Here is a 20658-nt window from a genome sequence, read left to right on the forward strand (position 1 = left end):
ATTAGGAACTTTTATGAGGAAAGTGTAGAAGAAGGACACAGTTTCCAATGAACAAGTTAAGTTGTACTCAGGACTTTAAAAAATACAATTCATTGAATACATAAGTTTCATACATGATAGGCAATCATTTATATTCATGATTCACTACCAGATAGACAGAAATAAATTATTTTTATTAATTTACATGGACTAAGTACTATTTTCAGAATACTTTGCTTGATGGAAAATAAAATAAAAATATAATACATCATTGTCTTTACCTTTGGGCAGCTCACTATGTGATAGATACATAAGTAAGCGTAGGAAAAATGAGGATATGCTGTACTTGTGAGTGTGTAGGAAGGTGGAAACATGAATTCTGATTCTGGACATCTGAGAAGGGTTTGTGGAAGAGAAAATATTTGATCCAGTCTTGAGGCATAGGTATGATTTTGAAAGTGGATATGAGAGATGGTTTTCAAACAAATGAACAGTTTGCAGAAAGATAAACTCAAAAATGGTAAATTATTTTCTTCAAGAATTAGATGTTCTTTTGCACCTGATATGTAACATGTTCTAGTAGACACTGAGGATTAGATATTCAAAGGAAGAAAAGTATAAAAACATTTATTTATATGTGCAGGAACTGAAGCTAATATCTCCTTCTGTGCATTTGTACCTGACACTAGGACATTCAGGTCGCCTAAATCCAGAGGCAGATATTTGATAAGAGGGTGCCTTTCACGGAAATAATTATAGTTCTGCATTAACAGCTTTCAACTTTGTTGAAAGTAACCATCTGAGATTAGTACATTCTTGGTGCATAAGTTTCTGACTCAATACTAAGAATCAGTGTTCTCTGGTTGCATGCAAAAGAAAATGAATTTGGCATAGTAGCAAAAAAGAGAATTTGTTGGAAACTATAAGATAATGCACATAAGCAAAGTCAAAATGAAAGAAGAGGGCTAAGATTGGGCAGAATGAAGATTGCTTCAGGACTGTAGGTGGCAATAAGAAGTGATGAATATGCCCAGGCCAGAGCTGGGGGGGATGAGGAGCTTTGATTAACAGTCATACTGAGACTTCACATCACTGAGGTAAAGGAAGAAAGATCAGTTCTCCAGAGGGAAATCTGTGTTATTACCAGAAGTTAATGGATTGTGGGTAGAAGGCCAGAAAGTTTCCCTACATTTGATTTTTTTTTTTTTTTTTGAGACAGAGTCTCACTCTGTTGCCCAGGCTAGAGTGAGTGCCGTGGCGTCAGCCTAGCTCACAGCAACCTCAAACTCCTGAGCTCAAGCGATCCTCCTGTCTCAGCCTCCCGAGTAGTTGGGACTACAGGCATGCACCACCATGCCCGGCTAATTTTTTCTATATATATTTTTAGCTGTCCATATAATTTCTTTCTATTTTTAGTAGAGGTGGGGTCTCGCTCTTGCTCAGGCTGGTCTCGAACTCCTGAGCTCAAACGATCCGCCCACCTCGGCCTCCCAGAGTGCTAGGATTACAGGCGTGAGCCACCGCGCCCGGCCCCTACATTTGATTTTCTTATTTCTTAGATATTTTATTTTTAAACTTTTATCTATTGCTCAGTAGTATTTTAAGTCATTATTTATTGCCTCTAATTTGTGAAGCCTTTTATATGACTTTTAGCCTCTTCCATAAATATTCGGGTCTTACTTTTGTAGACTTTCACTTCATTATACTTATGTTCAGGAAGGAATGTCTATCCAGACATATAAAAATCGACCAGGGTCTGAGTGTATATCTAAATGTTGTGTTATGAGTGTGTGTTGGGAGTATGTAAGAATTACCTGGAGAAACTTTAAAAAATCTAATTATACATCCCTTACATCTCCAACTTCCACACATATACATACTTACTATGTCTGACTATCTTGGCAGAAGGGAACTAGGCTTTTCTTTTTAATAGTTATTTTTTGGTGATTGTATTATTCTCATCACCTTCCTTATCCCACAAGTTGAGTTCTATTGACATAGACTTTCTGTGGGCCCAACTTTATTTCTGTTATTGAAGCTAATTGATATTCCAGATTCTATGACTTCTATGAGAAAGTTCTGAGAGAAAGATTTCATCTCCTTTTAAAGAACTTCATAACTTGTATAACTTTGAACTGTCCTCCAATGGGAATAGGCTGCCCTGCAAACCAGTAAATTTTCTGTCTCTTGAAGTGTTTACACAAGAGTTACATGACCATCTGCCAGAGAAGAAAATGCATGAAAATGAAACAGTGACCTTTTACACCCATTGAGAACTAGGATACATAGTGACATAAAATACAATAAACTGTATGAACGATATAAACAATGAATGTGTGACAATGGAAATCTCACCAAACATCAGAGTTTGTTTCATGTTCTTGAGAAATCGTATCACAGGTAAATACCTGTGTGAGAACTTCTTAGTGGTGGACTGAATAATGTGTGATAAGCAGCTGTCCAAATAGTGTACTCGTTCCTAGCAATGATTTCATTTCAGTTGTCTAAGATGAGTGAGAAGACTACTAGTGCTCCTGAGATTTCACATAAAACTTGACATTGGAATGTTAAGATACATCATGTTCTAGTATTCAATGTGTTTAAAATAGAATTGCTTTATCAGATTAAAACAAGGTAATGACGAAAAGTGGAGTTAATCTATAGAATGGTAGATTTATTGAAGGGTCCTGAGAAAATTCCCAATCTTCAAATATCCATTTTATAGTTGTTTGTGATTCTGCCACTAGTGAATCATTCTTTTGAGTCAAGTATGGCCGTCTTCCTATTTTGATTGAGAGTGAAGGATGGAACTAACCTAGGTGGCAGGATGCTACAAGGCCAGTTTCCTGAGCAGGGATTTTCTCACCCAAGACCATGTGTTGGGAAGTGGAGGGTACCATGTTTTTTAGTGAGTGAAAGGGAAGACCCAAAGTCCACCAAATAGAAAGCATGCCAAGAGCATACTATTTGATACACAGAACTTGAACTAGGAACCAGGAAGAGGAGAACAAATATCAATAGGATTTCTCAGGTCAGGAATTTTCTGGCCAGCATTTATTATCTATAATGTTTTTTTTTTTTTTTTTTTTTTTTTTAACAGGCCAAATAGGGAAATAAGGTCAGCCAAGTTAAAGAGCCTAGAAGGACTGGTGAGAATGGGAGAGGTGAAAGAGAGGGATGCTAATAGAAAACTTCACTCGTCTCTCAGTAACACAACATATCCCTGTTTGAATATTTTTGTTTGTTTGTTTTTAATTATTACAGTATTGGTAATTATTATAATAATATCTAATCTTTTTGTAAAAATGAAAAACAAATTTTGTCCAGCATTTTCTTTTTAATTAATGTGTGAATTTATCTAAACATTTTTGGTCATATTTACTTAGGATAATTTAGACTATGTTTTTCTTAGACTTGACTAAGGATATAGCACAATATCAATGAAAAGTCAGGTCAATCATTCAATGTACGAATTTTTGTCAATACTTCAATTCATGGTAGCATAAAGAGGACACACGTATCCCTGGTTAATAGTCTCCATGGTATTTGCTGGTTTGAGCATGTTTCTTTTCCCTGTTGAATTTTGTTTCCCTGTCTATACAATAGAAGGCTGAAGAGTGGAGTCAGAGGTCACAAACTGGTAACCTATGAACTAAAGTAAGCCAACAGATTGACTAAGGCAGTGAGTTTGAGTTTTTCCTTTCATTTTTTTCTTGTATTGAGTTCACTATCATTTTTCTTGGAGACCCACCACCCCACCCTACGATTGACTTACATAGACTCTATATTCTCTAAATAGCTCTTGAAAGTATTTGAGTTTGTGGTTCATGGATCAGACATACTGTTAAATTTCTTTAGGATCCCAAGGCTTTAACTCTACAAAACCTCTGAGAGAGTGAAGGTTATATTTTCTCCCATTAGTTAACAGGTGAGGTGGAAGGAAGTTTACACATTGTCAGGGCTACCAGGTATTAGACCGTCCCCACACACTATCTCATTTATACATCAAAGCACTCCCGTGAAGTAGGCATTATACCTGTTTTGTGGATTACAAAACAAAGTTAAAGAAGTTAACATCTTGCCTATGATCTGAAGCTTATAAGTTGTGGAAATCAGGTTCAAACCCATATTTGTTTGTCTCCAAAACCTCCCTATCCCCTCGTTTCCCTTTGTGGGCATAAACTTCCTACAAAGATCTCTTGAATAATGGAGCTTTGCCCAGATTTTGGAAATATCACCAAAGTTAGATACACACAAGATACTTGATGTCCAAATATCTTAAGCTATTTTACAAAATATTGTATTTGAATGCTATTTTCTTTGACCAGTAGGGAGTTATTTTCCTACTGTTCTTGGGAACATACTTGATTGCCTGAAGTGCCACACAGAACTTAGGGATAATTATTATTAGATGAAATTTGGCTTTCATTCACACATTAAAGTGACTTTTGAAAATATGTCAAAAATCACTTAAATTAGAACTATAAACAGATTTTATATCTATCACTTAACTTTTATGTTTTGTCACAGATACTAGGTATATTATAAATTCAACCTCGTTTGTACAAAACAGCACTAAAACTGCACATGCCTTGAAAATAGTACATGATTACCTAGAGAATTTATTCGACAGAACAGTTCTGGTAAGGGGAAGTTCAGATATCTACAGGAACAGAATAAATGAAGGCTGAAAGAGTGTAGTGTGATCATTAATTGAGTAGAAAACTTTGAATAGAAAGCACAACTTTCAATTGTTTTGTATTTTCCTTTGAGAGTTGTGTAAAAATTTACTATTACAAACATAAACTGTGTTTAAGATAATTTCCATGTTATGTCAGTCACTTAATTGGCTTGTGGTAAACCTACTGGCCAGCAAATATCCAGAACAAGAATGACTATTTCTGAAAGGGAAAACAAGAGAAAAAGCATACATTAACAAAGAAAGTATCAGTAATTTTTAAGCTTTGGAATAATCACCATTCTTCTAGTTTGACCAAAGAATCGAGCCAAGAATGTTTATTTTTTTTTTTACATTAAACAAACTGCTTAAATTTATAGATAGATATTTTCTGCAAGTACAGTGCAAGTTAATATAATACACATTAGAGCAATTAGACTTCTGAGTTTCACTTTTGGTGAGTAGGGTTTGAGGGGAGAGGGGGCACAGAAAATGTTGCCCTTTTCAAATAACTCACGAATGTGCTAATTATATGTCAGATATGAAAGTTGAGGCATTATGACCTTCAAGCCAACAAAAGACCTTTTCAAGTAAGCCATTTTCATGTACATTAATAAAATGAACAATGCCCTTCCACAGTTAAATAATGTATGGCTGTTATTTCATTATACGTAAATGCAAACCAAGGAGTTGTTTCACCGTTGACATATTAAAAAAGTAATGCTATAAAAAAGCCAAGACTATAAATTCATTTAAATAACATTTTGTGGTTCTATTAAAATAGTAATCAAAAGATGTTTGTTGTTCATTTCCACTGCATGCAGTTAATGTGCAGTTTCTCTGCAACTGAATTTATTTTGGATTTGAGCAGTAAAAACTGCAGTATGTTAAAGTACATACCTGACAGGGATATTGAAAAGTTAGAAAAATTATTGTTAGATAAATGATGTCATTGCAGTGATGAAGACAATGATGTATTTTGTAGATAGGAGAAAACATTGCCTCTGTACATAAACCTCACTGGATTAACAGGAGGAGTGTTGAACGAGAGTAGGGTTCAGAGGAAGGGAGAAGAATTTTTCTTTCTCATGGCTCTTTCGTGGTATAAGAAAAGTATCTGTAAATATTGGACTTGGGTAACGGACATAATGTAATTATTTAAAAGATTACCCATTTCACTGGAAAAAAGCGTAAGTTTCAAAAGCAATAATATACAAGAAATTTGGGTGTCACTAATGCTTGAATCGAATACACTGCACACTGCTGGAATGTCAAACAGTGCCCATGAAGTTGTAGTAGAAAATCAAGAACAGGAAGAAGAACTTAATTATCTTGTATTTATCTGGCTTTGTACTGTATTTCATGCAAATAAAAACATGAATAAAGATACAGTTATCCTTAATACAACTTAAGTATGTGTAATAGACCTCTGGGAAATAGTAAACCAATTATAAACTTAAAATAAACCACAATCATTTGAGATTCCAAGAACCTATTAGCATTCAATCTAACTTTTTTTTCTTCCAGTCACATAATATCTTAAAACTTTTTGTTATGGGTTAGATGTTGATACCAAGAGACTGTCTAAGGTTTACTGATTCACTCAACAGTCTTTCCTTTTATTTTAAACAATTCCCTAGGGCTCCTTATTGTTATTTGTTTTAATAGATACTCTGAATACTTTCATAAAATGAATACCAGTGACATTTATGAGAATGTTGTTTGTCACTGAGATTTTCAATGAATGTGTACATGTTTTGACTTGTCCAGGATAACAAATGTTTCTAGATTTACTTGATGATCTAAAATGATTTCCACTCTTTTGGATTGTATTTAAGGTGGCAAATCTTGCTTGTTCCATGTCAACAAATGAAGATGGGATTAAAATTGTCAAAGTTGCAGCCAATCACCTGGAAACCTTGTGTCCACAGGTATGATAACTAAGTTACTTTCTTTTTTCTATGAAAATTTTTATAATTCTTATTATAAAAATTAATTTTATGTATCTAATTTTTATATCTTCATACTTTTATACATATCAAATATATTAAAATATTTATTTTAAACCTGGAAGACTGAAGACCCAAGGTCATGGTTTATTCTTTACTAAGGAATTGGTTCTTGTAGCTATTTGAGATAGTTCTGAGAGATTTGATGTTAGTCTGAGTTAAACATCTTCTAATAGTCTGAAAATTTAAAGGAACCATTGAAAATGCATACATTGAATCCTGATAATTAAACAGCTTTATGCATTGACTTATCTTGCTAAATTCCTTTTATATCTAGTAAAAGAAAGAGGTAAAGGGGGCTTGTTTTGCAAGACCTGCAAGGAAAGAAATTTAGTCAGTATTGCAAATCCTAGGATACTAAAACAGAAAAGCCCCTTATTTTATAGATGAGCAAACTGAGTATTAGAGAAACTGAATATTACATAGGTATTTCTTTATAAGCCAGTAGTTGTTTTAGGGGGCTGAAAAAAATCTTCAGTAAAAGCATAGAAAACCTTTACGTATGTTTTTGTTACTTGAAATGATATAATCATAAATTGTTTTGTTTTGGAATACTTAATAGCATTATTTTCTGATTAGTGGTAATAAATTATATGATATTTTGTCAGACTGAGATAGTAAAAACTTGCCTTCAAATATGACTCTATATAGCAGAAAGTCAGGTTAGAAAACTACATTTTATCTTAACTGATCACTGAGATTCTTTTCACCCAATAAGAGGATATGAACAATATTTTGTGTTCCATAACCTTATACACAAGATAACTGTCCTCATTTGCATGGATACACAGTGTACCCTATTCATACGGTAGTGTTGAGTCTCAGAAAGGCTTGCCAGTAGAGAAAAAGTGTGGCATTCTCTGAGTGGCCATAATGGAATCTCATAAGTAAAAGGTGCTTTGTCCAACTGATTTATTTTTAGTCATTATTTATTTTGAAATTTCAAGTAATATGAAAGGAATTACTTCTTTTACCTTTTATCAAAGAAGGCATGAGTTTGAAAAAACTCAGGTTTTCTTGTCAGCAATTCAGGAATTTCTTAAAATCTGAAGAGCAACACATTTTCAGGGAATTATTTCTAGATGACTCGTAGTCTTGAAGCCATGAATCAGGATACACATAAGGGCAAATATTAACACCTTTGTCTTAGAAGAAGCAGAGAATAATGTAGATACTTCCTAATAAAGACCACAAATGTTGTAAGGATATGAAAGACAGCAATGATTAGGGACTTCAAGTCTCTGGACATCTGCTGAGATTCTCATTATATTAAATGTAGAACATGTGTTAAATTCTTGATTTGTATTGTTGACAATTTCACCTGTAAGAATACTGAGGAAACAGAGAAACTACTTTTTCGGACTGAATGTTGATTAACAAGTAAGAACTGGCTGGAGAAGTGGCATCTAGAGGGTCTGCAACTGAGAACTTCCCAATGATGTCAGTTTTTTCTGAGACTTCATGGAGAACAGGATACTGTAACAAGGTCTCTAAAGTAGTTAAAGCAAATATACTTTCATCAACAATCTATGAGAGTTCTCATCTCTCCACATCATGAATAACACTTGATTGTTACTTTTTTAGATGGTTTTAATATGTAATTTTCTGATTACTAGTGAGAACATTTTTCCCAAATATTTATTGACTTTCCAAATATTTATTGGCTTTCTAATTCTGTGACTTGCCTGTGTCCTTTGCCAATTTTTAGTTGAGTTGTCTTTTTTATATTATTATAATATTATCAATATTATATTAATAATAAATATGGTATAATGTATACTTATATATCAATATAAAATATAAATCAGTGATATAAAATATATATTATTGATTTACTTAGGTTTGTTAAAAATATATCTATTGGTTACAGCTTTTTTTAACTTTTAAATAATTTAATCATAGAGGATTTTATGAACTTTAATGTAAACATATGATTCATTTTTTAATAGCTTTAGTGAATATCTATTGAGCATGTACTCTGTGCCCTGGGTTTATGCCTTGTTAAGAAATTCTACCAACAAAAGTGTCATATAGTTACCACATTATCTTTTTAAAATATTGAAGTATTGTTATTCAACATATAGATATTTATTCCCTCTAAACTTTATTTTTGTGTCTAACATGAGATATAGATTTTTTTTTTAACATTGTTAATAATCAGGCCACCATCATGTAGTAAATAGTTGACCTTTTCTCAATTGATATGAAATTCTACCATTGTTTTACATACAAAAACACATACACATGCACATACACACTTATGTTTCCATTGTTTCATATATGTTTGTATACATGCACACATATATACTTATACACATATATAATGTATGCATACATGTACACGTTTATATAATACATTGTACACATAAAATGTGTATAATTCTTACTATTGTTCCACATATAAGTATAGCTTGATAATCAAACTGAAACACATTTTGAGGTACATAAATTTCTGGACTTTTTATTTTGTTTCTTTGGTTTGTTTCTCTATCCCTGCAATTGTATCACAATGTACTGATTATGGTTTCAGACTAAATCTTGATATCTTCTAGGCAAAGTGGTTCATCTTGTTTTTGTCTTTAAATTATTGCTGTAATTCTTGACTTTTTGTTCTTTCATATAACTTTCAGGATCAACTTATCAAGTGTCACGAAAAAAATTATAATTTTGATTAAAATGTTAAAATGTTTTGAATTTTAAATTATTTTAGAGAATAATGACTTGATATGGAATGTTTCCATCAGTAAACATGTTATATGTACATAGGCCCCCCTCCACTATTTTGCTTTCCATGGTTTCAGTTACCCACAGTCAACTGCAATTGAATAATATTAAATGAAAAATTCCAGAAATAATTCATAAATTCTAAATTGCACAGCATTCTGAGTAGTGAGATGAAATCTCAGGCCATCCTGCTCTGTCCCACTTGGGAAATAAATGATCCCTTTGTCCAGGGTATCCATACTGTATACGCCACCAGCCCTTTAGTCACTTAGTAGCCATTGTGGTTATTAGATCAACTATTGCCGTGCTTATGTTTAAGTAACCCATATTTTAGTTAATAATGGCCCCAAAACATAAGAGTAGTGGTGATGGCAGTGTGGATGTGTCAAACAGAAGGCGTAATGTGCTTCCTTTAATTGAAAAGGTGAAAGTTCTCAAGTTAATAAGGAAAGAAAAATATCATATGCTGAGATTGCTAAAATCTGTGGTAAGAACAGATCTTCTATTAGTGAAATTGTAAAGAAGGAAAGAGAAATTCATGCTAGTTTGGCTGTCATACCTCAAACTGGAAAATTACAGCCACAGTGTGTTATTGAGTGTTTAGTTGAGATGGAAAAGGCATTGAATTTGTGGATGGAACATATGGACAAAAAATGTGTTTGTTTGGTGTGACCCAAGATTTCAGGCATCCATTGAATGGCCTTGGAACATATCCTCTGCAGATAAGGGAGGGGGCTACTGTATTTCCACAATTAGATCTTTTCTTTTTAATGTCCTTCGGGGCTCTTTAGTTTTTTATTATTTATTTCAATAAATTTCATGGTTTTAAATATCTTCTACATGCTGTTGATTTCTAAATTTTTCTCTCCTAGACCAAGCCTCTGTCCTAAAGACCAGAGTCACATGTCTAGTTTTCCCTTTGGCATCTTCACTTTGATACCTAGAAGACGTCTAAACTTTAAAATAGCCAAAATGGAACTTCTGATTCCTCCATCTTTATCTTATTCTACTTCTCCTTAGTCTTCCCAATTTTAGTTAATAACATAGCCATTCACCTAATTACTCTAGTGAAAAACCTGACGGAAGGGGTCAGAATTCCTTTATTCATTCAGTATTTATTGAACATCTATTAGGTAGTAGGCACTGTTCATGCATCTGGGTAGAAAATAGTAAAGAAATAAAAAAATAGACAAAACCTCTGTTTTTGTGAAGCTTATATTCTAATGATACCTAGTGGCTGTTTTTCCTACCTAATCCATTAAAAAGTCATATTAATTTCACCAAAAATATTTATCTTGAATCTCTGTATTTCTCTCCATCTTGTCAATATCTTAGCCTATGCCACCATCATCTTCATCTTGGTCTATAGAAATATCATTCTATCTGGCTTCCATGCTTATACTCATATCTCTATAATCTGCTCTCTCCATAAGAGCAAAAGTAAAATTTTAAATATGTTTATCAGAGAAATTTCTTTCCTTAGCTTTTTACAATAAAATGTAAGCTATTTCTTATGGCTTTCGCTACTGCCTAACTTCCAAGCCCATCCCATATTATTTTCTTTTTCACTGATTAGACATCTGCATATTGACTTTTTTGTTTCCAGAACACAATAATCTACTTCCCACCTGAGGGAGTTTATATTTGGTAATTCCCCAGTGTTCTTTTCTCATATGGTCATATGGACAGCTTCTTTTCTGTTCAGTTTATGAAGACTCAGCTCAAATGCCATCTTCTCAGAGATCAATCTCTCTAAATCACTCCTCCATCCATGACTTATGTCACCATGTTTATTTCTTTTAGAGTCTGTGTCACCACCTGAAATTATATTTTATATTATTTTGTTACTTTTTACTGTGCATACTACACGCTCATACATGAATTTCATGGAGCCCTTGATTTGGTCTTCCTTATTCACTACTTATCCCTGTACCTAGCCAAAATGTAGCATATATTGGATGTTCAATAAATATCTGCTCAGTTTATAAATGAATGATATGGTTTCTAGAATGATAAAACATTCTGTATTCATAGAGGGCAGGGAGGCTTTTGGCAACCACTTTTTCTTAACATGACGTGTCATCTTTTTGACAAGATGAAAAAATATGACAGTATAATCAATTTGAGCTGTAACTGATGGGATAAAAAGCTTTTAAAATGGCTGATTAATATATAGGAGCTAACCAAGGAAGAGACCTTAACTGGTGGGCTGTAGTGATCTTCTCTTGGTGTAGTCCATTTTAGTGTTTTGTTAGTTATTTGGGTAAAATTATAGAATAACTGTCCCAAATTTTTCAGTTAAAAAGAAGAGGATAAAGGAATCTATTAGCTGAAAGAATCCAGTTCCAAAGAATCTGAATATTCTAGAATATGGACTTAAATCTAACTACATCTAGATAAAATATAATAGGTATAAATACTAAGCCATATATACTGGGTTCTATAAAACCAATTGCAAGGATAGAGAATGGAAGAGACATGGTTTAGCAAGAAATTTGCCCTCCAAAAAGCTTAGAGGTTTTAGCTGATAGTTATGTTAATGTGAATCAGAAAAGCTAATATGATTTAACATGTTTTGATCAAAGAATTAGTTCTAACACTGATTCTCAACCTTCTCTGTACTTCAAAATTATTTTTTAAAAATTATGAATTATATGCTATGCTTAGGCTATACCATCCTGAAATTCAGAATTAGTATCTGGAGTATAGCTCCATTGTGTGAGTGTGTGTATATATGTATATGTGTGTGTGTGTGTGTGTGTGTGTAAGTTCCAGTTTGGCAATATCTATTGAAATAAAATATGCACATACCTTCACATCACTAATTCAACTGCCAACATTTTATGGTACAGATACATGTGTGCAGGTGCACAAATGTCTATAAGTGAGGATTTTATGCAGTGTTATCTATAATGGCAAAAGCTAGAACTAACCTAAATGTTTGTCAGTAGAGAATGTTAAAAGTTGTTTAAAGTATAAGTTGGCTCTGTGTATGTTTTAATATGGAAGACACATAAGATAAATGAAAAAGGCACATTTCAGATGCATATGTATATGATCTCATTTATGTTGGAAAAAGAGGAGATAAATGGGATCATATGTTTATATATTCATTTACAAATTTCCAAAAGATCCTCATGAGAGTTTTCATTGTGGTTACTTCCAGGAAGTGAGACTGGGTGACAAAGAGCAAGGAGGGCTACTTTTATATTTCATCTTATTTAATTTAGAACTTTTAATTTAACCACAAGTAGGTATTTTTTTAGTTTCTAAACAGAACACAGAAAACAACAACAACAAAAAAAAAATTCCTAGATTGATTCTAGAGAGAGTCAGGTAAACCTTGGGTCAGGAGGAGCTGATATAGGGCAGCACTGAGTTCCTAGATTTCAGTGAATTGAATCATACTGGTTTTTACTGTGCCCCAAGGACCAAAACAGTAATGCTTTGCCTAGTTACAGGTGTTGTACTTTAAAAAAGAATTGTCACTTGCAGCATGTTTAGCAGAGGATGTCTGAAATACCGACATGACTTGAAACTATGTCATATAAAAACCTCATAAAAGCAACAAGAAATTTTTAGCCAGGAAAAGGTAAGACTTGGAGAAACATAATCACTGTCATCAAACCTTTAAAAGGGCTATGATGTGAAAGACTTGTTCTAAAGGGCCCTAAGGGGAAGAACTACAACCTATAAGCAGAAGGATACAAATTTCATCTCAATATAGAGATGAATTTTCTAAAAGAGCTATCCTGAAAAATATTAGACTTTGTTGAGAAAGAGGGATTGGGAGTTTCTCAATGCCATGGACATTTAACACAAAGAGGATTACACTACTTAACTAAGCTACGTACACTTGAGGGTACAAGCCTTGGGTTAGAAGTCGATCTAGAGCCTTTTTATACCCAATTCTGAGTTCCTCTAATGGATTTGCCTTTTTTTGTAAAGGAGAGAAATGTGATCTGGATGATAGCATTGTTGGAGTACTATAGCTGTTTGAACAGCTATACTCAACCTGGTGGAAGGATAAATCTACCTATTTATCTAGCTTAATCCTTGTTCCATTTTATAACAAGTGACTTGGAAAGATATTGGAAAAGCAAAAATTTCCTATGGGTGTATGGTACAAAGCTGGGAAAGATAAAATCCAAGGTTCTAAAATATGTTGATAATTTGGTCTAATGTTTGAAAACACATAAGATGAAATTGAATAAGGGTAAATATAAAGTCAGGGCCTTAGCTTAAGTAAAATCTATTGTACAAGTGGATAAGAAAAACATTACACCTGGAGAATCAGGAGTTGAAGAGACATTTGTTATCCAGTCAATGAATTCCAAACATAGGTCCATGAAAGCATTTTCATGTTCTATAGCGTAGTTAGCTTTTGTCATAAAGAAAAATTGTCCACTTTTTAATACTAAATTTATGTAACTTTGTTATTTTACATTCATCAAATATTTATGAAATAATAATGAAAATACAAGAGATAGTATTTTTTTATTTCTTGATTTGCAAAAAATAATTTCCCAACCCTGTGTCAGTTCCTTCCCTTTTCCATGTGCCTCCTTCTTTTAAAAATATTTGTGGTCTGAAAATTCCAGAAAAAAGTACTAATTTAGGTGACTCAACTATATAAGTCAGTAGCATGACGTGGGGACTGTCTTATAACTTTAAAATGCTTATGGTGCTTAGCTTGTGAAATAGGGGAAAATTTCCAAAATACTTGACACAAGGATATCTATATCTAGAATAACATACTGGGTTCTGGGCTCCACAGTTTAAGGGCTAGGCAGAAAATGAATAGGTTGTTTTAAGCCATAGAAAGCTGTCACCTCATCACTGGAAGTGCTTAAACAAAAGCCAAATAGGCTGTGCCTTCACAAAGAGAGAAAATTTTATCATTGAAAGGTTATTAGATGGTCTTAAGTGTTCTTTCCATAAATAGGATTCTTTAATTAATAAAAAGCATGATGAAAACCTAGGATATTTTCCCTATGGTGAACACACTCTCACAGGTGCTTAGATTTTCCAAAATCAAGTTTTCCTATCCCTGTCTAGTTTGCATTAATATTAGTATAGCTTCATTATATCTTCCATCTATCCCTCTTATCAAATGGTGTTTTCAGTGACCTGAAAAAGCTAAAACAGCTTCCAGAGGCACCTACTTTATTTTCAGTGATGTGATTGGGCATAAAGAGGTAATATTTTTATAAGTTACTATTGGGAATCTATAATTACTTTCTGAAAGAGTTGTGGGGTGGACGTTGATGACTTACTCTTGTAATCCCAGCACTCTGGGAGGCTGAGACAAGAGGATCACTTGAGGCCAGGAGCTCAAGACCAGCCTGGACAACATAGGGAGACCTCATCTCTACCAAAAAAAAAAAAAAAAAAAAGAAATTTGAATCAGCTGGGCATAGTGGTGTGCACCTGTAGTCCCAGCTACTCAGAAGGCTGAGGCAGGAGGATTGCTTGAACCCAGGAGTTCGAGGCTGCGGGTAAGCTATGATCTAGGATCTTGTCACTGCATTCCAGCCTGGACAACATAGTGATGAAACTCTATCTCCAAAAAAATAAAGAGTTTCATATTAGATGTGTTGAAGAGTTGGGAAGAAAGCCAAGGCTGCCCCAGACATAGAAGCTAGTGAAATATAAAAAGAGCAAAGAATTTGAGGGAGGGCATGCACTGGAGATCACTTGCATTCATATTTAAACATGGGAAAAAAAAATAAGCTCCACAAAGGTTGGAATTTTTGTTCCACTGATGTATCCTAAGATAATGCCTGACACTTAGTAGATATTCAGTACATATTTAATGAGTGAAATGATTATTCCCGAATGACTTTTTTTTTTTTTTTTTTTTTTTTGTATTATAGGCATTGGCAGGTAGATGCTGAAAGCCATCACTATTCCTCATCCTTCTTTGTTTTCTGGGAGTATAGAAACTCCCAGCTTCTAATCAAAGTGATAAAAAGTCCCACTGTGACACTTTGCCTGCTGAAGTACAAGTCATGTGAAATGACTGGCATTATCTCCCTCTGCATGGACAGGATTATTTTGTTACAACAGCAACCTGTTCTGATTAAGTTATGATGTGTTACTGTATTTAGTACATGCTTCAGTAAGGGCATTGGACTATCTCTTTCAAATGGAAAAACATGTCCTGATTTGTATAATGTTTTTTTTCATTTGTTTTTGTGATCAAGAAGCTGTCATATTTGTGAATTGAAAGCACTTAATTTTCTAAGTATCATGCTCTGGGGAAGCAAATATGTTTTCTTTCATCTTCTGTTGTTGATGATGATGATGGATGTTTTGTTTGCAACTAGACAATATAGGGCTAAGTAATCAATGTAAAATAACTGCATTCTTTAAGAATCTCAGGGTGTACATATGAGAGCCATGGCAAGCCTTTTATAATTTATGCCTAATTTATTTCTTTTTTCTTCAGAGAATGGTACAAAATAAGATTTTAGAAACCAAAAGTCATTTCATACTGTAAAAAAGGCCAAAATGAGGTGACTATTTAAAAAAGATGATGATCATGATTGAAAGGTTGATCCTGAAGATTGACTAGGGTGATTTCAGACCGCAAGTATAGGACAGTTTCTTCCCAGTGATGGCATAATATTTATGTGTTGAGGCAGTACTGGAGCACAGCTGGGAGCACAGTTGCTTTCTGGGTCTGGAAATTAGTGTCTGTGTCTTTGTACTATCATTGCTCTGTATCCTGTCCCAATTACATAGTCAGCCACTCCCTTCCACTCACTCCAAGGATCTGTTCATTAGACAAATATTTACTGATCACTGCCTAGGGGCATCTGTGGCGTTAGAATGAGCCAGGGCTAGGGAGCAGGGATTCAAGGGGTACCCACTGGAGCAGCTCTGAGGAATAAGAGTTCTGAGGTCTGGGTTCATGTAGATGGAAAATCTGAGGTGGCATGTTCTGGAAAAAGAAACAAGTTGTAGAAGAGAAGTCATAGCCATCAAATTCAAATGTGGAAAAGAGATCAAAAATTAGATAATGATGTAAAGGTATGTATCCAGGACTAAGTACCAGTAACGTGCAGGCAGAAGCAAAAATTTCAGAATTAGTCACAAACCAGAGAGTTTACACCCTCATTTACACTCACGGGATGTGTTGCAATAATATGCATGTTAACATGAAGGATCTGTGCTGGCCTCGACAATGTTCTAGTCGTGGAGGAAAATAAAGATGAAGCTTTGCTTGCATTAGATTTACAATAAAAAGGGAAAATGTATTATCTAGGTAGAAATGAAGTGGCGTTAGCGAGGAATAGCCTCAAATGGCATGAGAATTAAGAGCGATTCATGCCAGAGGGTTCAGGGAGGGCTCACAGAAAGGTGTCATTTTCTACAGACCTTAAAGGATAAGCAAGATTTAGACATTTGAAAAAATATGAAAAGGGCAGTCTAGGCAGAGGTGATAGAAAAGTATGTAACAGTAGTTGAAAAAAGTGAGTCATTGAGTTTGTCTGGGCCACATCGTTTTTGTTTCTTCTTTTCTTTTCTTTTTCTTTTTTTCTTTTTTAGAGACAGGGGTCTTGGTCTGTCACTGGGCTAGAGTGCAACATTGTCATTATAGCTCACTGCAACCTCAAGCTCCTGAGCACAAGCGATAGACTCCTGAGCAGATGGGCAGCTGGGACTACTGAAGCGTGCTACCACTCCCTCCTGATTTTTCTAATTTTTTGTGGAGACCAGGTCTCACTTTTGCTCAGGCTGGTCTCAAACTCCTAACCTTAAGTGATCCTCCTTCCTGAGCCTCCCACAGTGCAAAGATTACAGGTGTGGGTCACCACATTGTTCCTTAACAGGGAAGCTCTTGGCATTTTGGTTGGAACAATTCTATGTTGTATGGGACAGTCACAGTAGTGGGGCTCCACATGCCAGAAAACTCAGAATCAGCACTAAACACACAACCACCACCTCCCCCAGCCCAGGCTTTGTAATAACTGAAAATGCCTCCACACTTTTCCAAGTTATTACCTAGGAAGGTGATGTCGCCCCATTTAAGAACCAGTTGGAGGGCATATCTTGTGGGAAAGGTAGGTTGTAGTCCTTACTGCCAAGTGAAAGAGTTTAGATGGGTGTAGTAGATCTGGTTTAGTCATCACAGGTTTTGAGTAGGAAAGTGACATTATCACAGCTGTGCTGCCTGGGAATTAATCTGTAAAACTCTGTGTCAACTGAATGGAAAAAGGGAAAGGCAAGACCAGTTAAGAGATTATTGACTATTACATGTGGAAGTCAGGATTTGAATAAGGGATGTAGGAATAAAAATTTTTAAGATGGGACAAATTACAAATGGACAATATAAATTGACCAGAAATTGTGAACAAATTATATGATGGTGATAATGGGTCTGCTTTTTGAATTCTTTTTCAGATTGATCACTGTTATTATATAAAAATGCTACTGATTTTTTTTGTGTGTTGATTTTATAACTGGAAATTTTGCTAAATTCATTTATCAGTTCTAAGAGATTTTGGTGGAGCCTTCAGGTTTTTCTAAATACAAGATCATGTAGTCTACAAACAAGGCTAATTTGACCCCTTCCTTTCTAATATGGATGCCCTTTCTTTCTTTCTCTTGCCTAATTGCTCTGGCTAGGACTTTCAGTACTATGTTGAATAAAAGAGGTAAAAGGTGGGCATCCTTGTCTTTAGATGCCAGATCTTAGTGAAAAGGCTTTCAATTTGTCCCCATTCAGTATGATATTAGCTGTGAGCTTGTCATATATGGCCTTTATTGAGCTATATTCTTTCTATACCGAATTTGTCAAGGATTTTGATCATGAAGGATGTTGAATTTTATCAAATGCCTTTTCAGCATCTATCGAAATAATTATATGGTTATTGTCCTTGATTCTATTGATATATAATGTTTATTGATTTGCATATATTGTTGAAAATTTTTACATCTGTGCTCATCAATAGATACTGGCCTGTAGTTTTTTGTTGTTGTATCTTTGTCTGGTTTTGATGTCAGGGTAATTTTTCAATACTGCTTTTTGTCTCCAGAATCTATGTAGTACATTAGGTTTTTAAGCAATTTTAGCAGTGTTCTCTAAAGGATATTTTTATTCAATGAGCTCAGACTCATGAATTAATAAATATTAATATGAGCTCTAATGGATTATTAATAATCTAATTGATTGATAAATATTAACAAGCTGTTATTGATTATTAATAATCTAATGATCTAATTGATTATTAAGTAAACAGGACATCCTGGACTTGCATGTTATTCACACTTAAATGGATCTTAAATACACACATTTAAAAAAAAGTTTTAAACTTAAGATACTTTTATGTAAGTCAGAAGGTAATGTTAGTACTGAAAAATATTTGGTTGGTAACAATATTTTTAAATGTCGTTTTACATGTTAGCTTGAAATGAAATATCTGTTAGTAGCAGGGTATTTAACCAAATGGAGAATGAGAACTTTGTTTTGAGGTTTAACGTAAACACTGCCTATGACCATATGTCCTGAGAACTTATACCCTGTCGTGACAACTTTTCTGACCAAAGGACCTTCTATAAATATAAGCAATAATTCATCCTCTTCCTTGTGCTATAACCAAAATTGCAAATTATAGTCCTGTAACTGAAAGACTCTGGGCTCTTGCTTTATGTGTTATAAGTGATAATGCCGGTGATCCCTACATCCCAATTTAACTTCAGTGGGGCTTTCTATATTCTCATCAAGAGGAGAGTGTTCCAACTCCATATCTACCCTGAACTTAGGACTTAGTTTAGGGCTAGCAGATGATCCCTGGTCTCTTGGAATATACTAGTTGGGGCAATGACCTGAGAAAGTCAGTGTTAAAAGAGCAATGAAATAGATTTAAGGATAAATGTGAAGAAATATAGAGACCAACAATCATTATTTTTTCTTCCTATAGTTTCTATTGTTTCTGTTTTAAGCTGCCTTTATTGACAAAGTTTTATAAAATAAAATGTGTCATTTTGGATCACTCGAGAATGGGACAAGGAGAGTTTGAAATAATTCAAGCAGTAATGCCTTTATCACTGTGTATAATATAGTAAACAGTGTACAAAAACCAGATCTAGACAAGTGAAAGAGAACTGTGTTGAGATCTAGAAGTTATAAGATCATCGTTCCATAGACAGAATAAACTGAATTTGAGTAATTTTTAAGAGTCAGAATGTTATTTCTAGTAAGTAGTAAGGTATCAATGTGACATTGCAGTTTGTTTTAAAAGTAAATGTAAGCTCTGTTATATCTCCTCAGAAAGAAAATCACTGCACTTATACCCAAATAAAATTATATTTTTGCCTAAGGGAGGACAAAATGAGTTAAACACCTCACAAAATAAACATACTTTGCCTTCAATCTGCTCTTTGCGAACTACATTAAAGCCCTGAATCTGCTTCTGAATATATACACACCTTCTGAACATATACTGACCTTCTGTGTAGGGCACATGTGTGAACTTCATAGTGAAGTCCATCAAGGAAGAGATGGCCATCCCTAAAGCATCTGTGCTTTACTAGGCAGGTGCTTTACTGGGGGTTTCATACTTAATTCTGGCAAAAGTCTTGTGACATAAGAATTATTGGACTCATTTTATGTAAAAGCAAGAAGAAATTTGGAGATGTTAAATGAGTTGTCCAATGTCAAGGAACCAAAAAAAAAAAAATGCTTTAGGATTTGAATACTAATATTCTTCTTGGTTTTAGAATTATTTTACCACTCAGAGTTTTATCTGCTCATATTTGTATAATTTCCCAAAGAACATAGAATTTTTTCTATTTCTCCTTGCTGCAAAAGAAGTGATAAAGAAAATCTTCCAGGAATCTTTATTTTCAACATTGGGTCTGTAATGGTTTTGAACTCTCGTATATTAATATTTAGGGTTTGCTATTTGAAAATACTAGTCCTTGGCTCCTTTACAAAGGATGGAAATATTGCTTGACATTTACGTATAACTTTATATTGAAACAGGCTTTGTAATTTTATTGATCTGTCACATTCAGTGAGGTCCATTCCCAGAGAGGTCAAGTGGGTTCCATAGATTACACAGCAAACTGGGGGAAGAGGTTGAAATATAATTCTTACCCAATCATTCAACATCCTTGTTTACTTAACAGGAACTCCCTGATGTAAAAAATGATGGATCAATGTGTTAAATATGTCTTTTTGGTATGATATTTTCAAAAATTTAATAAAACTTTTTTATTAACAATTAAAAGGATCAGTTCTATTAGCAGTAGCAGGGA

At 34.1% G+C, this 20658-nt stretch overlaps 1 protein-coding gene across 1 annotated transcript in view; it reads left to right on the forward strand.

The window, feature by feature from the left end:
- CTNNA3 (catenin alpha 3) overlaps window positions 1–20658 on the forward strand; it is a 1434719-nt gene that overhangs the window by 869208 nt on the left and 544853 nt on the right. The window contains exon 9 of the mRNA XM_069460558.1: window positions 6496–6588. Coding sequence (XP_069316659.1) covers window positions 6496–6588 — 93 coding nt within the window. The remainder of the gene's footprint in view (window positions 1–6495; window positions 6589–20658) is intronic.

This window comes from Eulemur rufifrons, chromosome 28 (assembly GCF_041146395.1).
Source record: "Eulemur rufifrons isolate Redbay chromosome 28, OSU_ERuf_1, whole genome shotgun sequence".
Taxonomy (NCBI): Eukaryota; Metazoa; Chordata; class Mammalia; order Primates; family Lemuridae; genus Eulemur; species Eulemur rufifrons.